Source organism: Cyprinodon tularosa, unplaced genomic scaffold (genome assembly GCF_016077235.1).
Source record: "Cyprinodon tularosa strain WSP-4 unplaced genomic scaffold, ASM1607723v1 ctg1456, whole genome shotgun sequence".
Lineage (NCBI taxonomy): Eukaryota > Metazoa > Chordata > Actinopteri > Cyprinodontiformes > Cyprinodontidae > Cyprinodon > Cyprinodon tularosa.
In genome coordinates, this window is record NW_024038283.1 from 12,696 (window position 1) to 37,781 (window position 25,086).

At 37.3% G+C, this 25,086-nt stretch overlaps 1 protein-coding gene across 2 annotated transcripts in view; it reads right to left on the reverse strand.

Moving 5' to 3' along the window:
* The window catches only part of LOC119779325 (collagen alpha-1(XXII) chain-like), a 46,261-nt gene that overhangs the window by 11,204 nt on the left and 9,971 nt on the right, over positions 1 to 25,086 (reverse strand). For both annotated transcript variants that reach the window (XM_038278929.1, XM_038278930.1), the window contains exons 4-8: positions 14,540 to 14,620; positions 3,290 to 3,401; positions 1,377 to 1,500; positions 694 to 969; positions 523 to 603 (exon numbers count right to left, since the gene is read on the reverse strand). In XM_038278929.1, coding sequence (XP_038134857.1) covers positions 523 to 603; positions 694 to 969; positions 1,377 to 1,500; positions 3,290 to 3,401; positions 14,540 to 14,620 — 674 coding nt within the window. The remainder of the gene's footprint in view (positions 1 to 522; positions 604 to 693; positions 970 to 1,376; positions 1,501 to 3,289; positions 3,402 to 14,539; positions 14,621 to 25,086) is intronic.

The following is a 25,086-nucleotide window of genomic DNA, read 5'->3' on the forward strand; positions in this document are numbered from 1 at the left end:
TTCGTAAGCAAGTTTTAGATGCTCTTGAAGTGAAGAGAACATAATTTTTGAAACACAATTTGAACAGAATGCGATATCTTAAACTCAACCTGAAAAACTTAACATTTAAAATACAAATGAAAAATAATGAAAAAACATAATTAAAATACAAAACGTTGGGAAAATATAATCTATTGAAAAAGTGAAAACATAAAACTTAAAAATGAAATCTTAAATAAAAATTTGAATAAAAAATTACTTTTAAAGCCTTTATGAAATAAATATTTTTTAAAGTTTCATTTCTGGATTGCTGTTTCTTTTTCAAATTTTCATTGACAATTACATTATTTTGTTCTTGCAAAATAATGTAACATAATTCACTCCATCGGGTGTGTTCTACCATCATCCAGAATGTGTGTAGTCTTTTGTAGTTGCTGTAAGATACAGCAACATGTAAAAAATGATATAAACTACATTTAAACAGCATTTTCAGGCATAGAAATCCATTTTCCCCTGTGTGAATCTACAGGCAGTTATACTCACAGGCCCATTAGGAAGATCACAGCAGGTTTCTAGCTCTGCGTGTTTGGAATCACAGTAAATCATCATCCTCTGGAGGTCAAACTGAGCAGATAGACAAAAAGGGTCAACATCTAGAAAAAACAAAAACATCTGCAGTAAATTCCACTTTTAAGAATAAAGGTGAGAGCTCACATCTATCGGAACACTATCGTACAGCCTCTTCCCAATCACTGTCCTCCCCTGAATGTCTATGTCTTCACGGTCTTCGATCGGCAAAGTCTGGATGTGTTTGCAGTCCAGGTACAGGGCCACAGACTTGGCATCCACACTGAGGGCTATTTTGTGCCAGTTGCGGTCAAAGAGGTTGTCTACTTCAGGGTTCTTAAACACAGATCTGACAGCATCTTTCGTCAACCCCACTGCGTTGTACTCCACTGCTTTGTTCTCACCGTCCAGACGTATGGAAACCTGGAAGTGAAAGTTAGGATGAAGTCACTCTGGCTTAGGATGATTTTCTCAAGTACACTGCAAATTTTTTTTAAATCTAAATAAGTATTTTACACTTAAAATAGGTGCATTTTTTCTTGAATTTGCTAATGGAGCAAGACAATTAACATTTAAAATAAGGAAAAAAACAACTGCTTTGTATTATTTCTGTGCATATTATCTAATTTTCTTATTTTAAGAGTAGAAATACTCATTCCACTGTCAAATCTTCTAATTTACCTGCTCAAATTAAGAGTGAATAAACCTAATTTAAGAAATTATTACTTATTTCAAGGTTGTTGAATGATTGCTTGTAAGTTCTAGCTCTCTTGTTTGGGGAACATTACTTTACAGGAAGATTTATTATAGTTTATATTTGGCTGACCCACCTGTGGGATTCCATATTTGTCAAAAATCTGCCAGAGGTACCAGTCCTCTCGTCTTGAGGTTTTCCTGAATTTGAATGTGGTCACAAAAGCGTATTCATCTGGTAAGCCCTGAGGAAACACATCCCTGCAAAATACAGCAACACATTAAATACTTTCTTTTACTGGGGATTTTAAGCATAAAGCCATATAGAAAACCCTCAGTGGTTACAACTATATAACTTATAAAGTACCCTGGAAAAATATTCAACTTGTATATGTAGTTAGTGGAGCAATTGTGAAGGAAAAAAAAATCTTTAAAATGTATCAATCGTTTCAATCATCTTTGGCCTAAATGATTTCTGAGACTGTTGCCTAGGATCTGTTTAAGGGCTGAGGTGACATTAAGAAGGTTAATAATAGTTTGTTTAGCCCAGGGGTCTTCAAGCTGGGGCTCTGGAGCTGCAAATGGCTCCTTGGACTTTCCTCAGTGCCTCAAAATAACTTGAGAACCAGTAAATGTTTTAACAGATAACTGAAGGTTTTAATGGTAGGGGTGCAGATGAAAATTATTTAGATTAGAATCAACCCTTCTGCAGCGACAGTCTTGGTTATACAATGGAAAAAAAAAAATCGAAATCTAGATAAGTCAATTTTTCTAAAAATAAGTAGATTTTTGTTGGATTAAGGAGGTAAAAGAGACATTTTGCCAAATAAACAAGATAATTTACACTTAAAAAAAGAAAAAAATATATTGATTGTTTATTTCAAGTGCATATAATCTAATTTTCTTATTTTAAGTGTCAAAATATTCATTCCTTTGGCAGATTATCCCATTTACCTACTCAAAATAAGGATAAATGCACTTAATTTAAGAAATGTTTACTAATTTCTAGATTGTTTTTCCAGTGTATTAGGGTAGGTCTAATCTAGCTTTTATTGCTAGCTGTAGGATAAGCTGTTAAGAGACTAGTTTTGCACCACCATGCAGGTGCGTGCGAACACGATGTGTTTTCGAGTCGTCCAGATGAGAGTTGACTCAACTTAACAAAGTCGGCTTTTCGACGTTTTGTGAGGCTATCATTCAAAGACAGGCTCTGACGCTCTGACATACTGTCAGACTTTATGTGACTTCATTTCAGGGATGTGGACAGTAATCATGATGCAGCTCTCTTTTTAGCACGATCCAGCATTCAGTGCTGAAAGAGATTTTGTGCGGCTAGCAGAGCTTTTTAACAGGTGTTAAAATGTGTCCTATTTAGTAGATAACTAAATAATTATTCATTGTTTATATTCAAAAACAGAATCACATTGAGGGCATTTTACATCTTTTTAAACAATGTAAGTATCAGATTCTGGAATAATTTAGGTTTTTGCTCTAGTAAGTTTCATTCTGGCATTACTATTCTTGCAAATACTACACGGCAAAAAATCTAAATCTAGATAAGTCATTTTTTCTTAAAATAAGTGCATTTGTTCTTGAATTGAGGAGCTAAAAGAGACATTTTGCCAATGGAACAAGACAATTTACACTTAAAATAAGAAAACACAATTGCATTGTCTTATTTCAAGTGCATATTACCTAATTATCTTATTTTAAGACTAAAAATACTCATTCCATTGGCAAACTATCTCATTTACCTGTTCAAATTAAGGGTAAATTCACTTAATTTAAGAAATTTTTTACTTATTTCTAGATCGTTTTTGCACTGTAGTAAGCCTCTGCTTATGTATAAACCACATTTTTTTCTGTTTTTGCAAAATCATGGAAAAGGTGTAACAACTTTTTCTCTCCAATGTTATAAGGACAGCTCCGATCAATAAGTCTTTGAATATTAATAATTCATTTAATTGGAAGTAGCCAGACAAAAAACTGGCACATGTTTTCTTCACTTTTGGTAAAAATATGAAGTATGAATGTTTTTTATGTCACTTACTCTGTTTGTTGGACTATTGGCATTGTCCCAAGGCGAACATATGAACTCTGGCCTTCATCAAGCCTGGCCCCCAGGATGTCCTTAACGTTGAAGTACTTCATGAGGTCGAACCCTGCCGCATCAGAATAAAACAAACCCATTGGACACCAAAAAAAAAAGTTTGGAATCATCATAAAAACATTTTACAGATGTTTTTAAAGATTTATTCTGGGCCAATTAAAAGATCAACCATCATCTAAATATTCTGTCCCAGTATACAGTATATGAACCATTCTTTGGATTAACCATTTTGATGCAGAATGTGGTCCTTCAAGGAGAGAATTAAAAAGGTAGAATAGACCCAAGAACACTCACACAATAACACAAGCATCTTTTGAGCATTGAGGCAGAGTGATGGTTTAGGACTTCTAGTGTCAAGCTGAAGTTGAAGTGGGTTAGTCCCACCACACCCTGCAGCTACTGTGTTTTGTGGCCATTTGAGGGAAAAGCTGAAATCACTGTTCTGCTACTGAACAGCTGGGAAATTGAGCAGTTGGGAACTGAAATGCTTGTTAGATTTGCTGCCAGAAAGAAAATAACTAATAGTCATTGCTGGCAAGGCTCTCTGAGCGTCTGTGCACGCGTGTCTATGGTGCCCTACGGTATGTCATTTGAAGTGGTGCAACCACAGCCCATATTTAGGCAGTTTGAAAAGGCCACTCCCTTGTACAGCAAACAAGTGCTGTAGTCATGGCAATGCCAGCGTTTGAAGGATTCTGCTTGTTCTGAGGCTGACAGTTTTCTCTGCAGTGAACATGTTGAGTGGAATAAGCTATTTCCAAAGAAAATAACATGACATTAATAAATCTAAATGATAGAGAGCACTTTAAACTATCCCCGCAGTGCTCTGGTAATGCGGTCAAATCTGTGGGATACAAGGTTTCCAGGGGGATTATTTACACCAGCACAGTAATCTTTAAAAGGAGGAAGCAGAGCATTAGAGTGGTAATGTGAGAGTCTGGGGAAGGCTCAGTGGGTATCGTAGGGAAAAACAGCTTAGAAACAGGTGGTGGGAAACAGAGGGTGCCCTGGTGGAGCTAGCAACATAGTAATAATGAATAAGTGATTTTGAATGTTGTATGCATGCAGACTCAATACATAAGATCCTTTAATATGTCTACTTTTAAGGAAATTCTGCCTCTTTTCGTCCTAGTTGTGTCTAGAGACATTAGCAAAGCATCTTCAGGCTAATTGTTGTTATCTTAAGGTAAGGTGAGACTGCATTCTTGAGTTAAAACAGGAGCCGCAGGAAAATCAAAGCAAGAGCCCTGGCACAGAGTCCCAGAACGGGGGAGATTTACTAAATACATGCTTTTTGCTGCGCTAGAATTAAGACCTTTGCCACACGGCACTTCTGAGCTGACCTTTATAAGGAAATAACATGTAAATTGTTTGTTCCAGCCGCGAAATCCATATTTGCCCTTGAGTCGGAGCTAATGACAATAATAACTGATTGCAACAACAAAAAATACAATTATCAAAGTAATAAATATTATTGATATGGTAATTTATAGAAAAGTTAAAGGAGGAAGAAGCAATAGGTCATTATTTTAGGTTAAAAGAACAGAAAAATAGTAATATGAAAAGTTTATGGTGTCTTTTAATATTGAATATGGCATGATGACACAACACCTCTCTTTGTTGTTCTCAGGTTGTGCATGCTTGTATATCATGGCAAAATTCCTTTGCTAACATGATCTTGGAGCAGCTGACTGGCTTAATTATTAATTTCATTCACCTGTCTAACTCTGCCCCGTTTCCAATCACTGCTCATCTGATCCACCTACTCCTGCCCCTACTTAAGGTGCTTGCATCCAGTCATCAGGCTCAGATTATGTTGGTCTCTCTAGCCAGTGGTGAGACTGTTTTTAGAGTTCCTTGATATTTCTGATTCATGATCCAGACCCGTTTTACCTCTCAACCACTGAGCCTGCCTGTTCCCATCTGATCTGTTTGCCTGAACTGTCTTTGGACTCCTGGACCTCTGAGCCTCTCTTATCCCTGTTCTGATCTGTTTAACTAAACTGTCTTTGGGAACCTGGACTTCTGAGCCTGCCTGTTCCTGTTCTGATCTGTTTGCCTGAACTGGCTTTGGACTCCTTCATGTTCTAACCCTAACCCTGCAGCATTTGGGACACTCTGGATGGCGCCCGCCGCATCTTGTTGGCAGCCCACTGGCTGGATACTACCTTGTTCTCTGGGCATGGACTGAATTTTAAAACCAGGTTAGTGACTCACATTGGTAATCATCCACCGTCAGATTATCATGGTTACCAACCTGTGTTTCTCTCCAAAGAGGTACCAGCCTTAGAAGGCCTAACCTCTACTACTCCAATTTGTTGTTTAAATAAGTGCGTTTGGAATTATCCCACTGTCTGTCTGGCCTTGAATACTGGGTCATTTCTTCTGAATGATGACATTAACAAGTTATTAGTTACCTATTTCTTCAAAAGATAGGATCCACTGAAAGGTGATGCTGTTTCATATTTATTTGCATTTATTGTCTGCAAAGCATCTGAAGGATGCAGATAAAGTGGAGGTTTAACTTTAGCTTCACTTGTGTGCTAAAGGGCCCAACTTTCCAAGCTGTGAGATTTTGAGTATTGCTTATTTAAAAAATCAATATTGATCCAAAAAGCTTAAAAACTAACTTTGTCAAATTCTCATCGGTCAGATAAAGAGCCACACGCAGCAACATTACTCTCTGCTGGATGTGTTCACACTAACACCTCACTGTACCCAAAATATTGCAAACCATCAAAATGATGTTCTAAAACATAACCGTGCCCGTTAAGGAAAAAGATTCCTTTTGTTTGATCTCTAATTGTGGCTGTTTTTTCCCAAGCATGCTCCAATATTCAAGTTCAATAAATATGTTTTGTTTTTTTGTTCTGGTTTAATTCCATGAAGATTATCTTCCTTAGTTTTTGTGTAAATCTTTTTCTCCCCTAGTATTTTACTGTTTTTATTTCTGACATTCCAAACATTTGCTCACAGACTTTTGCTCACAGATTTTTTTCCCCATCAAATCGCCACAATCATTGTGGAGATTTCTAGGTTTAAGGTTGTACCTGAATCTCAAATGAACCAGACAGAGAAAAAAAAAATCTCATGTAATGTGTATCAGGTTTGACAAATCCCTTTTTGGGTACCAGGTATTCCCATTAGCTTATCATATGCATTGTATTTTCTGTGGTTTGCTTATAAGAATATCCTCTGCATATTCATAAAAGCCACACCATACAAAAACGTGCTGTAAAACTTAATCTACACAAGCAACATCAATGGTACCTGCTTTTAGGTTCAGCTTTGAACATGTAAGCACACAACTATTTTGAAAATCACACTTTTTGTGATGGTCACTGATTCTCAAATTCACTTGCAACTCCTTAACATTTGTAAGCTATGCATAGTTTTAATATTATGTTCTTTTTGGATTAATTCGCTCTACTTTTATTTCCTTTTACCAAACATTTTGTTTGTACTTTGTAATAAGATGTAAAGGGAAAAGCTGCAAAAAAAAGCAATTTAGCTATTAAAGGTTTTGCGAGTTTAAATCCATATGAACTTATTGCTACACATAGAATACATACTGGGTTTTGGTACATTAACAGATCTGTAACCTGAAACACGGTGCTGGAAGCATCATGCTGTGATATGCAACCAACACAGGGCAGCTAAAATATTCACAGATGATGACTTTTTGCATCAAAACTACACTTTTATTAAGATGTTATCACAGATCAATTCAACCGTTTATTTCTATAGCACCAATTCACATCACGTCTCATCTCAAGGCACTTTTCAGTTCACCAGATCATACAGAAAAAATGTATTCAAAGTTTTCTATCTACGGAAAACCAGTTGATTGCATCAAATCACTGACACGAATGCAATCCCTCACACTAAGAATGCTTGTAGTGACAGTGGAGAGGAAAAACTCCCTTTTAACAGGAAGAAACCTCCAGCAGAACCAAGCTCAGTGTGAGCGACCATCTGCTGAGGCCGACTGGGGTTCAAGGAGACAGAAGCACAGATACAAAAGGCAACAAAAGGAAACACACAGCCAGGCAGACCAGCTCCGAGCCAGCTCCCATGTCAGAGGATGAAGAGAGCACATCCAGCCAGTCGCAATCAGAGAAATAGGACTACACTGAAAAACAGGCCAATCTCCAACATCTTTAAACAAAGGTGTTGATGGCAGCAGGACAGCTGATATTTCTCCCCAAGATGGTCTCACTTCCAAACAGGAACAGACGAGGCGAAGCTACTAAGATCAAGACTTATTAATGGCAGCATCATGGTTAGTGAACACTATGCTTCAGCAGTCACAGGGATGCTGATCAGAAGAAGAGAGATGGTGTTAAATAGAGACAATCTCTGTCAGAGGCTACAGGAGACTGAACAATGGAGTGGATGTACCAAACTCTAAACATACAGCAAGAGCTCTGACAAAATAAGAATCAATCTAAGGATATTCAAGTGTAAGAATGGACTAATCTGTAATCCCATTCAGAATATGTGTCATCTAATTGGTCTGGTCTTAACCAGTTCTGAAAGAAACAGAGGATAAAGAATGTAGCTTTTGGAGAAGTCCAGTTGGCAGAGACATAAAAAATAAAAACCCTGAAACTGTCTCTGCATTGAAAGGTTGTTTTACAAAGTATTGAATCTGCAGGATTAATACTTTATTAATTATGAAAAGTGAAGTGGTGAATTTCTATTATTATTATTTTAATAACTAATTCTTTCTTAAAATAAGGGCATTTTGCTTGAATTGAGGAGGTAAGTGAGACCCTTTGTCAACAGAATAAGATAGTTTACATTTAAAATAAGAAAAAAGAATTAAATTGTCTTATTTAAAGTGTATTTTATCTAATTATCTTATTTTAAGAGTAAAAATACTCATTCCATTGGCAAAACCTCTTATTTACCTACTTAAATTAATGGTAAATACAGACAAATAAAGACATTTTTCCTTATTTCTAGATTGTTTTTGCAGTCTATGTTGTTACATATAAATCCTGATGGCCTAAAAAAGTTTAAAACATTGTTTATTTGACACTTTTGAGCTCAAAACAATATTTAGAGGATTATCAGTTCTGAAACTATAAAAAATGCTGAGAACCGTTCCTGCCATTATATCTTTCTGTCACCTCAGTCACATGGCTCATATTTGCTCAGTGTACCGTTTCTGTGGCTGCTCGCGGGGCCCTCTGAGCTCAGAGCTGTAATTTGGACTGGCAGCTGACAGAGTATAATCAACCCAAAAAGTTATTTTGGACAGCCAAGAACGACCAATGGGGCGATCTGCGGGAAGAGCCAGATGAGTTCACGGACTGGGAAAGGCGAACACATGCACACATGCTCCTTTGATCAGAACAGATGGCAGCATTCATGCAGGAGATAGGGAGCTCACAGCAACAGAGACTGGTGCTTTCACTCCGTATCCTGAGGGGTCAGACATGCTTGTCTGACTCAAACCCCAGGTCTGCTGGCTGTCAAATTCTAATCAGCCTTTGCATGTTCCAGAGGAACGGCAAACTGTAAAGAGCACTGTCTGTGTAATTGTAAGTGGGAGCAGCCAAACTACTGTTTGTCTGGCATAAGTCTGGATGTAGACAAAATCTGTGTGCATATCTCCACAGAAGCACTTGACTCAAGTAGCATTAAGGTTTGGCTGCAGTCAAGAAGTGGCAGCAGATAAAAGATGGATGGGAAAACCCCGGACATCTTTGTCCTGTAAGACGGCCTTAAGCCTCAGGCTGTGGTTGATACCACGTTATCCCCACATCAATCTGGGCCCCTGGTTATGACGTAACTATCTGTGTTACACTGGAAGTAAATTAAAAAAATGTAGCCTTTACTCAACTACAAGGATATATGGAGTTTGGCATCTAAACTACATAAAGAAGCAAGTTTAGATACTGCACACTACTTCAGCATTGCCACACAAAACACAAACGGGTGCATTCACACCAGCAGCCAAGGGTATTTCAGAGGTTAGATAAAGTGCAGGAAATGTGGACTACTGGGGAAAGTTTCAGTAGCAGGTGAAAATGTTGGCCTGATGTCGACATGTAAGCTCTGCCAAAGTCAGAATTTAAACTCATTACCATTTTTCTGTGACATAACCATACTACTATTCCATGACCTGATTAGTTTATCAAACTGTCGTAAATAATGTAAATAATGAAGAAAGTGTATTGTTTCAACTTGAGGAGACAGAGGATTTTCTTATGATTTCCCATGAGCAAAACTGAAAGTATAAAACTATAGATCTCAGAAAGAAGTAAGTAAATGACTGAAACAGAACCACCTCCAGAACATCGTTTGTCTACTAAAAAGACAGTGATTTATCAGGCGTTCGCTATAATTCTTTTTGCAGCTGAGCGGAAAAGCAAAACCTCATAATTAGCACTCACCCAGTGGCAAGAATGTGAGAATGTGACCGAGAATGCAAAGTGATTCTGTCCTCCCTGGTTATGAACTCAAAACATCAGCAGTTGAACCAAACATGACTTCCACTTGTCCAAATCATTTCAGACAAAGTTTAACTTTCACTCTACCAAGAAAAGTATTTTAAATGATGTGTGTGTGGCCATGTTTTGGCATATGAGTGAGGACCAGTTTTCCAGTTTCTTCATCAAACTGAAGACATTTCATGGGTCCTTCCTTCTTTTTTCTGTTGCTGTTAGGTTTAGGACTAAGGTTTGAATTTATTTTAGGTTGAAGCTTGTTTGTTCATTTAAAAATAAATTAATCCATATTTACAATTATGAGCCAAGCAAAAAAGATATATTTACATGATATAAAAACAGCTAATTTACAGCTTATTAACAGATCCACCATAGCCATTATCTTAATACTTTACCTTTTCCAATTTTCTTATGCATAGACCTTGTTAATAAGCTGTTAATAAACCATTAATAAGCTGTTAATAAACTGTTAATAAGCTGTTACTAAACCGTTAATGGGATGAAACTGAACCATTAATACATTTAAACTAAACTTTCATAGGCTTTAGTTTAACTGTTGTTGGATAACTGAAATACTAAATAGAGATGGTAAGGGATGAAGAGTAGGCGACTTGAAAAAGTGATTTAAAAATACAGAGAGAAAACAGTGGAAAAAGGAATTTCCTTTTTATATGTTTGATTAAAAAAAAGGGTATTAAAAATCAGATGTATTGATTGTTGTATTTAAATACCAATTTAGAAAAGGGATCTGAAAATACATTTTTAAATTGTAGGGTTTAAAATTAGATTAATACATAGACTTTTACAATTGCCTCTTTAATAATTCAACTTAAAGTGTGCAAATACAACACGCTTTTTAATTGGATTCCTAAGTGTGTGACTGAAATGTTAGATATAAAATGGTTGTATTTATTTTCACTGACTTTCCTTGTCGTTAATAAACATGCATGTAGAGTTAAAGAAGATACTAAATGCGGTTTACTTGAAGAGTATAAAGGGATCAAAACATTAAACATGGAGGCAAAATGGGCTGATTAGAGCTGATGGAGTGATCTGACCTGGAGCTGTTGCTTCATTAGCCTTCTTATGGATCGGTTACTTAAATAATTATTGTCTTAGGTTTATAGCTTTGCTGTCGTGTAACAAGAGGTCTTTCTGTGCAATCTTTGTGTGCTATGTTTAGGTGTTTTCCTACAGCTGCTCCTGTTTCCACCCTCCGTCCAAACAAGGGATAAGTTAGCTGAAAGGGGGACTTTGAATTCTCTCCTTTGGGAGCAATATGTTCACTTGGCTAACGGAGTTAGATGTCTGTCTACAACTTGTTTAAGTCTGGCGGCGTCCTGAACTATTAAGATGGTTATATTAGGTATATACTGTATGTCTGTTTCTGCTTCAAAGAAGATCTGAAAGGAATAGATTACAAAATATATGAGTTTCATAGTTTAGACTGGGAAGAAGAAATCACATTTATACATGTCCTAACATATGTGATAATAGATCATTCAGTAGAAACACATCTCCAAGTGCTCTGGCATCTTTTTCCGACATCTTGTTCTTGGATATAGCAAACAAGTCGTGCCCATTCATCTGTTTTTTCTTTTATGTTGATGAATGTGGGCGCGAGACAGACAGGAACTCAGATTCCCCAAAAGACCCTCTTGTAACAACATCCGACCTCTCTGGATAAGCACTTTTCAAGACCTCTGAAACACAGGAGGCCCTTGCTGTACAAAGTAAAAACATTAACTGATTTTTTTTTTTTTTTTTGTCTGATGTACATTAGTTGGAAATAAGGGAAAAAAAATCAATTTTGACCTGCTGTCCCTGCTTTGACAGATGGATGCTTTCACTGACCTCCTTGAGCGATTTTGTTTTGTTATACAGACGTTTATCTGGACACCATTATGAAGGACATAATAAGCAGATATCAGCTTCAGCATCAGCAGTTTTAATTCATATATATTCTGTGGTTACAAAGAGTTTTCCTTAACATATTGTCTGTCAATGTTTGCTTTTTTTAAGACAAAGTGCCAAAAATGTTACTAGATCAACCTATAAAACATGAAAAGGTGGAACCCTCTTCAGGCTTTTTTAATCACACAGCTGTTGAGTGCTTTTTTCCTCAAAATAAAAGCGTTGGCAGCCTTAAAAGCAGCGACTGCTGCTCTCTGAAACAGGGGAGGCTCAATGGTGTTAAGCGCTCTGAAATAATAAACTCCAGACACCACAATGGTTATCCAATCAGGGCTCTACTTTCTCACTGCTTACCTCAATAGACTGAGGCTCAAACCTCGACAGGGATTTTTGTCAACAAGCTAACTGGTGGAGTGGAGATTGCATCTGAGAGCAGAATAAACAGCTGATTAATGCGCAACATATGCATGAAATCAGGCCAGTTTCGACGCGTATTTAATGCAGTTTAACGGCTACATTTATGAAGTTTGACAAAACATATTTACCAATAATTTTTTAAGTTGGAATTCCGACAAGTGGGCACAATATAATACATACTAAGACAAGCCATTTTATTCAAATATACATTAAAGTCATAGGAAAATCATATTTAAATGTCAAATCATTCTGGCTTAAACATGTATCTAAATGTATCTTTATCAGACTAAATTGTCCCAAAATAAAAATAAAAATTCCACTTTAAAAAAATCCTGTCTTAAAATCTGTAGGTTTTTTTTACGTTATCTTCTCCAAGCCAGTTAGTTATACGTCAGCCTGAACACCTAAATTCGGCCAATCATATATCAACAGTCATCTGTCAATCAAACTTTTTTTCGGTCATAGCATCTTGATTCATATGTCGCAGCTAATATACGTAACGGTTGAAATAAGAAACATTTCCTTTCCCATTGAGTTGCGTCCCAGTGTTCACGGGGATGGACGTCTGTGTCTTCGACAGGCGTAGAGCTAACAGAACTGGCAGCGTTGCGAGGCAAGGGCTCAAACATGTACGGCTGGAAGCCTTCTACACCAAACCAAGCGTCCTCTTCCACAACAACTTTGTCCGCTTTCCACGACCTCCGACGCTAAACTCTCCTCCTCCTGCATGTTTCCGCTGTCCATAGTGTTCCTTGACAGTGTCGTTTCTAAGTCACCAATTTAGTGCTACTTGGTCCCAATGGAATTTCCCATTGGGAACCTACTAGCACTAAGTTGCTAACTGGTTAGCAAGATGCTTCCGACAAATCGACTACAATCAAACATGCTTGCGAACCTTCCGCCACAACAATCCCGCCCTCTTTATAAACGACCAATCACATTCACTTTATTCACTCGTGTAAAGTTGTGCACCACTGGGGAGAATTTGGAACTGCAACCATTGGAACAGCCATTTCCCTACGAATTTAAATATAAGCTTTTTTTCGCGCACATTTTTTACATTCTGTGCATGCAGATACAACACTGTACTGTACCCCAACATCAGTTCATGCCCCTTCTCAATGTATAACATGGATGCATAAAAACCTCATGTTTTTTTTTGTGTTAAATTCCGTTTAAAGTAACCGATTATAATTAAAAATATCTCCGCACATTTACTGGTTGTTAATTTTCTGTATTCAGACCCTGCTGATTTTAATTGGTTAACTCTGTTCTAATTACTCAACGGAATCTTGGAAAACTAATTAATTCGTTAATCTTTAGTAGAATTTATTACTGCAACAGATCATTCACAGGTCTGTCTTCCTTATTTTCTCTCTGCCCATTTCCTGTCTATCTACTGTAAATAGAGGCCACTGAAATATCTCAATTTTAAAAAATGCTCATTGCAAAACAATATCTAGTTTTTCAAACGGTAAAAATGATTCCTACTGTTGTTCTTCTGCCGGATATAATCAAATATGTTTTGGTTGCTGGCAGAGCAAAAATCGGCTGTGTTATTTTCAGCCAGCTGACCAGCAGAGTGCAGCAACAGGTGGGCTTTAAAGTTCTCTGCTACTGATATAACCAGAGATGGGTTAGATGCCTTTTGGGTGTGAATAAGAAGAATGTGATGGAAAATTTAGCAGTTCTGAAACTACGATATAACTCTGTCAACCTTCATACTGGTAACTGATTTGTGCTTAATTATTATCAATTACATGCTTAAAAATAAACAAGCACACAGTAAATTACTATTATATTATACAATTATAGTGTTAGCCTTTCCCTGTTTCTTTGTAATGCAGCCAGCTGTCTATGAAATTATATTGCCATGGTCAGGCATCTTCTTACAGATGAAAAAATGGCCGACATATCCTGTTCCCATCAATTTAGGTCGTTCCATTTTGATGCTGTCAGATATTAAAAGCCTTTTGGTAAATATTCATGGTGAACAAAAGGATGAAAGCCAAGATTTGCACAGAACACTGAGCGCATAAAATACATTGAAAAAATGCAAATATGATCTGCAAAGTGGGTTAACATAAATCCACAACATTTTGTTTTACAAATGCATGGAGTTTTTATGATGCCAGTGTTAAACTAGAGAGAAAATGAATTTGCCAGAGAGGAAGCACCTTCCAAGTCATGAATAAAAGCAATTTAGTCTCCAATCAGATAGCAAAAAGAGAAAATAGCAAAAGCTCACTGCATTTATGCATCATGGCAGAGAGTTTTTTTTTTTCTTTGTATAAATGAAGCTCCAAGTGGGAGTGTATGGAAATGTTGGAATTTAGTCTGAGGTTGATTTGTACTGCCAGTTGACCATGTTGCCGTTGGGAAAGCAGCAGTTTGCACATACCTGGAACCTCCTCCAGACCATAACTGGTGCTGTTGGGCTTAAAGCGATCAGGTTGAACCTTCATCTTTGGACACAGGACATCTGGAAACAAAGGAGAAGAGTCGAGTCAGATCTGGCTTCTTTTGTTGGTTTGCATACAGCATGAACTGCCCTGAAAATCAACTCACAAAAATACAAACTTTGACTTAATTTAGTGTGAATTCCTGTGACCAACACCAAGTAGGTCCTCTAAGTGAATTTGATGAAACTGGTTCATGATGTAATTAGATTTTTTTAAACACAAAAATGTGCAAATGTACTCAAAAATATTGACGCCCCTTTACTTTGATACTTCTAAGCAAATACGTTGTAATTAATGTCTTTTAGAAATAACCGAGTGCAAAGATTTATTTATTTATTTATGATACATTTGAACTATATCTTCAATTTAAACATCATTTCTTTCTTGAGGAGGGGGGTGGGGTTCGTTTTCTTTAGACCAGGGGTCTCCAACGTTTTCGAGGCCAAGGACCCCCAAACTGATTGAGAGATGGAGCGGGGACCCCCCTAATTATATAGGGATGACAAAGTTATATGATCCCTGAAAATGTGTCATATCAAACTGGTCCTATAATCACTCTATTACAGATGGAGACAAAAGTAATTTCTCCCTGGGATTATTAAAGTATTTCTGATTCTGATTCCTGGTTGATGGGACAGGTGTTGTGAACGAAACGGTGCCCAGCTTAAAGGCGCTCTTGTGTGTCGCTGAATGTGTGCATTGATGACTGAAAGACATCTTCTGCTTTCATTTATCTGTTTACTAAAGTGTTAATGTGTACTTAAAGACATTTTAATTAGTGCAAAAAATTGCAGGAGGGAATAGAAAAAAAAGTAATCAACCAAGACTTTCGCGACCCCTATGCAGTACCTCCGCGGACCCCCTAGGGGTCACGGACCCCCTGTTGAAGACCTCTGCTTTAGACAGTAGGCTGAAAGGAATGGGGGAGAGACATGTAGCAAAGGACCACACGCCGGATTTGAAGCCAGGTCAGCCGCGTCAAGGACTAAGGACTCCATACATGGGTCATGTATGTTAACAACTGCGCCACTTAACCCTATAATGCCAAATGTATCATATTTGATACATACAGTTTCTGAAATGTTTTGCGTCTGACACCTTTTGCATAATTTAATGGTAAAAACTTTGCTCAAAATCCTATTGTACACAACCAGATATACCTGATAACAGCCAGTAGAAGACTACACAAAAAATAATCTTGACTTATCGCATAGTAATAAATTATTAATATAAAAAATTTATTTCTGTTTTTTCTTTTTACATATTTTGTTAAAAGGACAAAAAATGACTTCAATCCAAAAAAAAGTAATTTTCTGTTTTGTTTTATTCTTGGATCGGGCTTTAAAGGGTTAAGCACAACCGTGAAACACAGTTTTCAAATCGCAGAGGCCCTCAGCTTTAGTGATATTACATTAACTAAGAAAATTATTTAATGATTTTCTCACTTCAATACATTAGGTGCCGCTAATGGGCTTAAATTGGGTCCTCAGCCACAAAGAACTGATCCCTGCATGCTGGCAGAGAGTAGCACTGTTTGACGCAGTCCTTTGAGAGTATGGAGGGAATTCATTCCTTCACTGTTGGAAACTAATACGTTTTTTTTTATTGAAATGTAGAAAGAAATGCAATCCAGAGAAAGGTTTAGAAAAAAGTTTGAGAGTATCTTTGCTGATTTCTCAGGATTAGTAATTTCAACAAAAAAAAAATAATAAAGTGCTTTTTTGTTTTTGTTTTACTTTATCAAAATGAATTTTAAAGATTTTTAAATGTGATTTTTTATAATAAATTAATTATTCTTATTTCTTTATACAGATTTCGAATTTTCTTTTTTTTTTCCAAGCCTCTGTTTTCCAAATGCAAATGCATTCTTTTCAATCGTGTTTGATAGATCGAATTCTCTTCACTGCAAGCCCAACACAAAGGCTCAATCTTGACACATTTACCAATACTATGTTGTTTTTAAAGTCATGGAGACCATAGAGCTCCTCACCCGCCCAAAAAATATTAAATAACCTGATCAATTTAATGCAATTTGAAAATAGTGCAGTTAGTAAAACTTAATCTGAAAATGTAAATATCAATAAAATCAGCAGAAAAAAATACAATGTTATTCTATTTTTGGAAAAAGAAATTATAAAAAAAATTACCTTTTTGAAGAACAAAATTAGAAATAAACTTTGAAAACCTTTGTTTTATTTATCTATCAAAGTTTCATTTTTGCATTGCTTTTTTTTTTTACGTACATTTACAAAACGTGTTATCTACTTGCAACAATATTGGAACACAATTCACTCCATATTTAGAAGCCACCTGATTATTTGAAATAGTTTTTTCAATACATTTTTTCTGTTTCTTTTTTTATTAAAGGAACATACGTTTATTATGTCTGTAAATGAAAGTCCTACAACTGAATACTGCAAACCAAGGCCATACAGGAAGGATGATGTAAGGAAAATCGAAGACTCGCTCACTTGTTTATGAACCAGGGTATGAAAACAATATTTATAGCACCATGATGAGCTTCTTTATACATCAAGAAGAACTATGAGTTTAGATTAGAACTGACCATATGATATTCACTAATAATTAATGCAATGTACTCCCTCGTGTTTAATGCACTTTAGTGCATGCCATACACACCCACACACATCTACTACTTGGAGCTCACAGAAATTAAGTTTCTGATAAGTTAATTAATATATATAGTTTTTATTCAATGTTATAATTTGGCTTTGTTATCATTAACCCCAAAACAATCTTAACTCTTAGCCTTTTTTTCCACTCATTTTACTTCCACATTTATGAAATTGAAATGAACTGAAAATCATTGAATGTTACAGGATGGATTTCAGTAAACGTGTCATTTCTATTATATGTGGTCTGTTCATCAGCTAAACAGCCTGTTTCTCTTGACTACCGGTCATAAATATTCTTTGTGGTTTGTCTAAAACACTGCAGCTTCCCTACTGGGACAAGCTTTTGCTAAATTCCTACTATCAAACCCTACAATTTTCTAAAATCATAGCTTTGAGAAATCTTCTTGTCATAAAAGCTCTGAACCTTTTAGGGGTTGATTCTGAGGACAACTTGGCTTGTTTTTTGTTGTTGTTTTTTTGCTTTTTTTCCATCTAAACTAAGAGGGGGTCTAACCTGTGGATCATAAGAGTTAATTTGCCTGTTGGCATTTGAATTTCTTTTAGTCATTTTACAACGTTAGTGTTAAGAGAGGATGCTGCCAGTTTATACCAGTTAAACTGAAACAACAATATTAAGATCTACCAAAGGTTATATGTCTATGATGCCAGCAGAAGAGCTAAAATGACCATTCTTTGAATCTATTAAAGTGTGTCATCCTTTCTTAAAGATTATGTTGTTGCACAGCTCTCTATCTTAAAATGCGAAATAACGGTGCAACTCCCTGCAGTTGTGGCTCTGAAGCTATAATTTGAGGATGGGAGTGCGGGTTATATTGGATGCTATGTAAAGCTTTTCCTTTAAGCATTACAGCTCTACAGCAAATATTTTTCTTGCTCTTTTTTGCCACCACAGATTTTGATAAACTTTTAATTATTCTTCCCCTTTCATTATTTTGTCTAATTTCTCTTAACGCACCGTAGGATGTGGCTTTTATGTCACTGTAGGTCACACAGGCAGACATACCAGCTTTGGGCCACACATGCTCTAAAGAGTCAGCGCAGGATAAACAATATCCAATTTTAAACCTATAGATTAAAAGGTAAAATCTTTTGACATGTATGTGAGTTGGGGAATTGTGCCCACATGTAACATTAGAGCTGTAATTTTCTGAGTGAAAATAGCTGGCACTGCCCAGTGATCCAGTCACTCTGACCACAGATGTACTTAGAAGTTTCCTTGCTGAGTTTTTAAAGAATGTAGATTGAAAATTCAAGCTAAGTCTTTGGTTATTTCAAGAATTGCTATGTAGTATTCTTTAAATGATACATCCTACATTACTAATTATCAAAAAAAAATGCAGTTACTACATCAAAGGAAAAGGCTGAGGTCCATTGTTATCAAATTAATGTCTAAGTTCTAATTAGAAATTGTATGGGTGTGTAATTTGGTCAGGTGATTTGTTAAAGGTCCCATATTATTCTACATTTTAAAATGAAATGTCCTCCAGATGATGTTTTTTGGTGTTCCTCTCAGGTTAGGCAAACAGCCTTTACCAAAAGTGTACTTATTAAGCCCTTCTCTGGACAAGCTGCTTTGGCTTTCCGCACCCCTGTCCCCCCAACGGCCATTCGCCCCCACAGCCCATAACCATGGCAACCAATGCAATTTTTTAAAGATAGTCCAGGAGCAAGAAATAATACAAAGATGAAGGCTGAGGATTGACCGATGGCCTGCTACAGATTGCGTTGGACAGCTTATTACTCTTTATGACATAATTAGTTCTTTAGGGGTCTTTCTTCCCACATAATCCGTCTGATTTATTGAGCCACTAGGGGAACTAGACCTGTAACTTCCAGGTTTGGCCCCAGTGTACGGAGATAAATTTGTTCCAGGATTGTAAAAAGTAAAGAACAGATTTTTAAAAAAGGAAATATGAAAAAAACAGTTTTTCAAAAAATTGAACCTTGGAAACTTCCCAATCAAATAATTTATGTATTTGCAAAAGTTCAACCCGTCTTTTTACAGTTTGTTATTTTATCAGAATCTATTTACAAAGTCTTTACAGCTTTTCTGGATTCTGGATGGTCTGTGGTCAGACCAATATAAATGCTATTGCTAACATCCAGCCAGTGCAGACTAAATTTTGTTAGTCTGCATAGAGATCAATGGAAATGTTTCTCCAACTAAGAACAGTAGACGGTGAAATCTGTTAAACAAGTTTTTAAAGAATTGGTGAAACTCTGTTTTCTCCAAAAAACTAAAAAAATAAAATCTAACTAATATCTAAAAAAAATCTGAAAAATTTAGAAAACTCTAAAAATAGTGATTTAACTTTTGCATAGACTACATATATTAAAAGTATCCACATTACAAATTACTCTCAAAACCAGTTTAATCATTAAGAAGTTTTTCAAAGTTCCATTTTAAAATTAATTTTCTTGTAATGTCTTTTTTGAAACTTATTCTTTGTTTTCAATAATATTGAATGAAATATCTTCCAATATTATAATAATACCTTCCAATATTATTATAGAGATGTGCGGATAAACTGTGTGACATATTGTGCTACATGTTCAACTTAAAGCTGAAGTTTTTAAAAATCACTTTTTTGGCATATTGGCTAAAACTGTCCCTATGCCCAGACAGCAGTACATGTGATATGTAACCTGTGAAAAAAAACTGCTTCAATTGGTCCCGCATACTGCCTGTATTTCAATCTGGAAAGAATAATTCGGGACGAGTCAAAACAACCAATCACAGCCAGAGGAGCGTCTGATGGAGTGTCAGGTGATTTGTTAAAGGTCCCATATTATTCTACATTTTAAAATGAAATGTCCTCCAGATGATGTTTTTTGGTGTTCCTCTCAGGTTAGGCAAACAGCCTTTACCAAAAGTGTACTTATTAAGCCCTTCTCTGGACAAGCTGCTTTGGCTTTCCGCACCCCTATCACAGCAGTACATGTGATATGTAACCTGTGAAAAAAAACTGCTTCAATTGGTCCCGCATACTGCCTGTATTTCAATCTGGAAAGAATAATTCGGGACGAGTCAAAACAACCAATCACAGCCAGAGGAGCGTCTGATGGAGTGTCAATCACAGCCCCCCCCCCCCCCCCCCCCCCCACCCCCCCCCCCCCCCACACCGCTTAATCTGCTGCAGCGCCCGGCTGCCGCAGTCAGTAGGACGCGCGTGGAAGTCATGGCGGAGTGACAGCCACCAGAGAAAGAGAAACTGCCCTTACTGCCCCTGCCGACAACTGCTTACATGGCAAACTTCGGTATAACCAGCATCTTATATCTAGCTGCTTGGAGGTGAGTGTTATCGCTCTTACCGGTTCACACTCCATGCCGCTTACGCTGCTTGGACGCTTGTGGTCGCATGCGGTAGCCGCGCAGGTGCTGTGAGAGGGGTGGGGCTTGGAGGTGGGGCATGAGTGAAGCAGGGAGGGTGGGGGAGTGACGTGAAACCTGTTTTTCTTCAAATTTTCAGTCGAAGTCTGCTCTCTCCTCAATGTTACAGACTGCAGCTTTAAGCCTGAGGCCAGAAGAAATACCACAGCTGTGGAAGACCTCTTGTATGCAACCGGTGCCAAAGATAAAACATCCAAAGGAGCTCAGCAGCTACAGCCCAGTAGGTCTGACTTCACACCTGATGAGGTCTTAAACCATCTATGCCCCCTGGTGAAGACTTCATTGGATCCACTGAAGTTTGCCTATCGGGATTGGGGCAGATAATGCCATCCTCTTCCTCCTGCACCAAGCTGTGACTCACCTAGAAAATCTGAAAGCATTGTGAGGATCATGTTTTTTTAATTTCTACTGTGCTTTCAACACCATCCAGCCAGGACACCTAATGGACAAGCTGGAGCTTTCAGGAGTGGACCAGCACGTATCCAAATGGATTTTTGACTACCTCACTGGCTGCCCTCAGTATCTGAGGGCACAGGGCTGTGTCTCAGATAGGTTGGTTTACAGTACGGGGATCCCACAGGGAACAGTGCTGGCACTTTTTGTCTTCACCCTCTACACTGCAGACTTCTCCATCAACTCCCCATACTGCCACTTCCAGAAGTTCTTTGACGATTCTGCCATAGTTGGCCTCATTTTAGGTGGGGACGACTCATAGTACAGACCGTGGACTCAGAACTTTGTGGTCTGGTTGATTATTTATTCTGCAAATACAGAGCATTTATATTGTAAAAACAGTGTTCAGTGTTAATTTGTTTATTTTCTTAACTCTGTCCCCTATTCTGTTATTTTTATACTCTTTCCACATTGTGTGACCAACTCTTCTATAACATTTTGCTGCTTTAACACCACAATTTCCCCATTGTGGGACAATAAAGGGATTTTCTGTCTCTCCAAAATGCAGAGATGGCAAACGTATTCACTTTCCGTACTTGAGTAAAAGTACAGATACTTGTGTTAAAAAATACTCTGGTAAAAGTGGAAGTACTGATTAAACTTCTTTACTCAAGTAAAAGTAACAAAGTACAGGCTTGTACATTTACTTAAAGTATAAAAGTAAAAGTAGAAACTACTTTTTTCATGCCATTGCCTACAATTTAAATGGATGTCTGCCAATAGGACTAGATCTACGTTGTGTTCATTTTCAATCAGAATGCAGAATCTGTTAGTTCAATCTCTAACCTTCTGCTCTCTCTGCTTTTCCTCAGAGTAGCTTTGCCTCGTCTGTTCCTGTTTGGCTGTGACGTCATCCTGGAAAGAAACATCAGCTGTGCTGCTTCTATCAACACCCTTGTTTATAGATGTTGGAGATCGGCCTGTTTTCCAGTGTGGTCCTGTTTCTCTGACCGTGACTGAGTGGATGTGCTTTCTTCGTCCTCTGGCATGGGAGCTGCCTTGGAGCTCGTCTGCCTGGCTGTGTGTTTCCTGGACGGGGCCGCCTTTTACAGCTGCTTTTTGTATCTCTGCTTCTGTCTCCTTGAACCCCAGTCGGCCTCGGCAGATGGCCGCTCACACTGAGCCTGGTTCTGCTGGAGGTTTCTTCCTGTTAAAAGGGAGTTTTTCCTCTCCACTGTCGGTACAAGCATGCTTAGTGTGGGGGATTGTATTTGAGTCAATGAGTCAATGCAATCAACTGGTTTTCCTTAGATAGAAAACTTTGTATCAATTTGACTGTATGATCTGGTTGAACTGTAAAGTGCCTTGAGATGACATGTGTTGTGAATTTGGCGCTATATAAATAAACTGAATTGAATTGAATTGAATTGAATCATCTCGTCGTCCATACTACTATGCTAACGCCACCGCCACCAAGCTGCAATGATTTGCCGCGAATGAATACCGCCGAATCTGTCGATTCATCTTGTAGTGGTGCATCAAATGCAACGTAGATTCCCATCCAATTAGATTCAATTTGGTATTGATGACGTGAAAAATAATAACGGTAATTCCATTGAATTGATTCAAAACAAAAGTAACGAGCCAATTTTTTAAAATGTAAGGAGTAGAAAGTACAGATATTTGTGTAAAAATGTAAGGAGTAGAAGTAAAAAGTCGCCATAAAAATAAGTAGTAAAGTAAAGTAAAAATATCAGAAAAATCTACTTGAGTACAGTAACGAAGTATTTGTACTTCGTTACTTCCCATCTCTGCCAAAATGTCAGATTTATGTTGCTTAACAACAATGGCATCCCAAGGGGACCATTAAAGCTACAGTGTGTAATTTTCAGCGACATCTAACGTCCAGACTGCAGACCGCAGCAACATGAACATCTCCCCCCCACCGCTTCTCCCCCCCAACAGTACGGCGAGCCGAGCGTTACGGGACAAAATGTCTTCCACAACGTCCGCATCACCTTCCTTCTCAAGTGATGAGGTTTGTTTACATAGATAATTTTACAGATAGTATTTCATTAGTCTGTGTAGGATATAGATTTCAGTACCGTCTCAGTTCATCTCTCTCAACTTGCCGTAGTTACTTTCGAGCGTAATGGGCGATCTCGCAATCGCTAGTTTGTTGGCTCTGCGGTGCCGTAGCGCAAAGATGTCTGCCTCCATGGCTGCGAGACCCGCTCCTATTTTATTATAAACAACGAATTCTAAGGCAACGCAAATATTAAGGTTAAGAGGCTGAGCTCGTAGATGATGATAAATAACATAGTTATGTATAATATATTACATTTCTGACTGTATATCCCTGTAATTATTACACACTGTAGCTTTAATAGATGCCAAGTGCTTTTACTCAACTTAATAATAATTTAATGTATTTTGGATTGAACTAATACTTCATCAAAACATATTGTTGCTCTGAAGATACGGTTTGAGGTTTTGGTAGTAGCTTTTTGTAGAACTCATAAGTTTGTACTATATGCCTCCTTTATAAAATATCTAAGGAGAAATAGGTACAGACACCCGCAATGAATAACAGAAGTTATTCATTGTCATAGTCAGAATTAAATTCCAACAACAGTAGATTTTTCCTGTTTAAAACAATACTGTAGGACCTTTAAACCATTATAAAATGTTAAAAAGAGCATTGAATAAGAACAGAGTGACTCAGAGACTTACGCCTATTTTGACTTTAAGGGATCTCTATAATTTTGCTGCTATAGGCCTATGCTGCTGGAGGACACAGGGACCACTTTTCACAATTCTCTTATTCAGTTCTCCCATTCTGCAGTATTTTTCTTGGTTCAACCTCTAACTTTATGTTCTCTCTGCTTTTTCTCATAATACGTAGCTGAACCTTGTCTGGTCCTGCACTGCTGCTATCAACCTTCAAATATAAATATAGGTGGGCCTTTTTCTTCTGTGTTTTGTCTTCCTAGACATAACTATGGGCTCGGCTTTTACTGTCACTAATTATATGTTCTCTCTTTCATCCCTTGTGATATTAAAACTGCCTCAGAGCTCTTATGCTTAACTGTTTTGTACTGTACCTAGACAGAGCCACCTGTGGAGCTGCTTCAACGTTAACTTTCCTCAAATAGAAATCATTAATCAGGGCTTCTATTGTATGTTTCTCTGGTATGTCTGCTTCTGTATTCTCGAACCCTGCCTTGGCAGAAGGCAGTTCATACTGAGCCTGGTTCTGCTGGAAGTTTTTTACTTTTAAAATTCAGTTTTTATTTTTTACAGGCATTGTATGCATGTTCAATTTGAGATTGCTGTAGATTCAAAGACAAAATTCAAAATACTGTTAACCTCATGCTCATCCAGGAGGAGCAAATCCTGCAAAGTTAATGACTGAATGCCATTAGCTGGTCTTCCTTACAGAAAAAACTCTTAACCAATCTGACTCAATGATCTTTTTGATTTGATCTGATTGAATTGCCCTTTGAAATGATGTGTTGTGAAATGGCACTATATATACTTAAACTGAATTGAACTGAACAGAATTGAAACTCCACATCACTAGAAATGGTGTCGGTTAGGGCGTCGGCTACTGCAAAGAAAAAACACCCAGGTTACCTTTCCACAGAACTATCCAACAGCTATGCCTTTATATCATGAAACAAAGAACATAATGTTTTATTTTTCATTAAAATATACCTTATAGAGAAATTCCTTACTTTTATATGTTGTTGTTAAATAAGTTTTCATTTTGAACCCCATTTTAGCTCATTTATAAGAGTGTGTGAACTACTTTCTAAGCCTGTGTGCATGTGTTCAAAGAATTTTCTCAGTACAATAGTAGAAAAACCACTAAGGTTTTACGAAGAGAGGCTTTCAAGTACTAAACACCTCTGCTCAAAGACAGCAGGCGAAAAAGGCAACAAGACCACAGATATGTCTCAGAAGGAAAGTATTATGTTTAAGTCTTTTTTGAAAAAGTCGCCCCTTAAAGTCTTCAAGACAAATCAAAAGAGATAGCACCGTA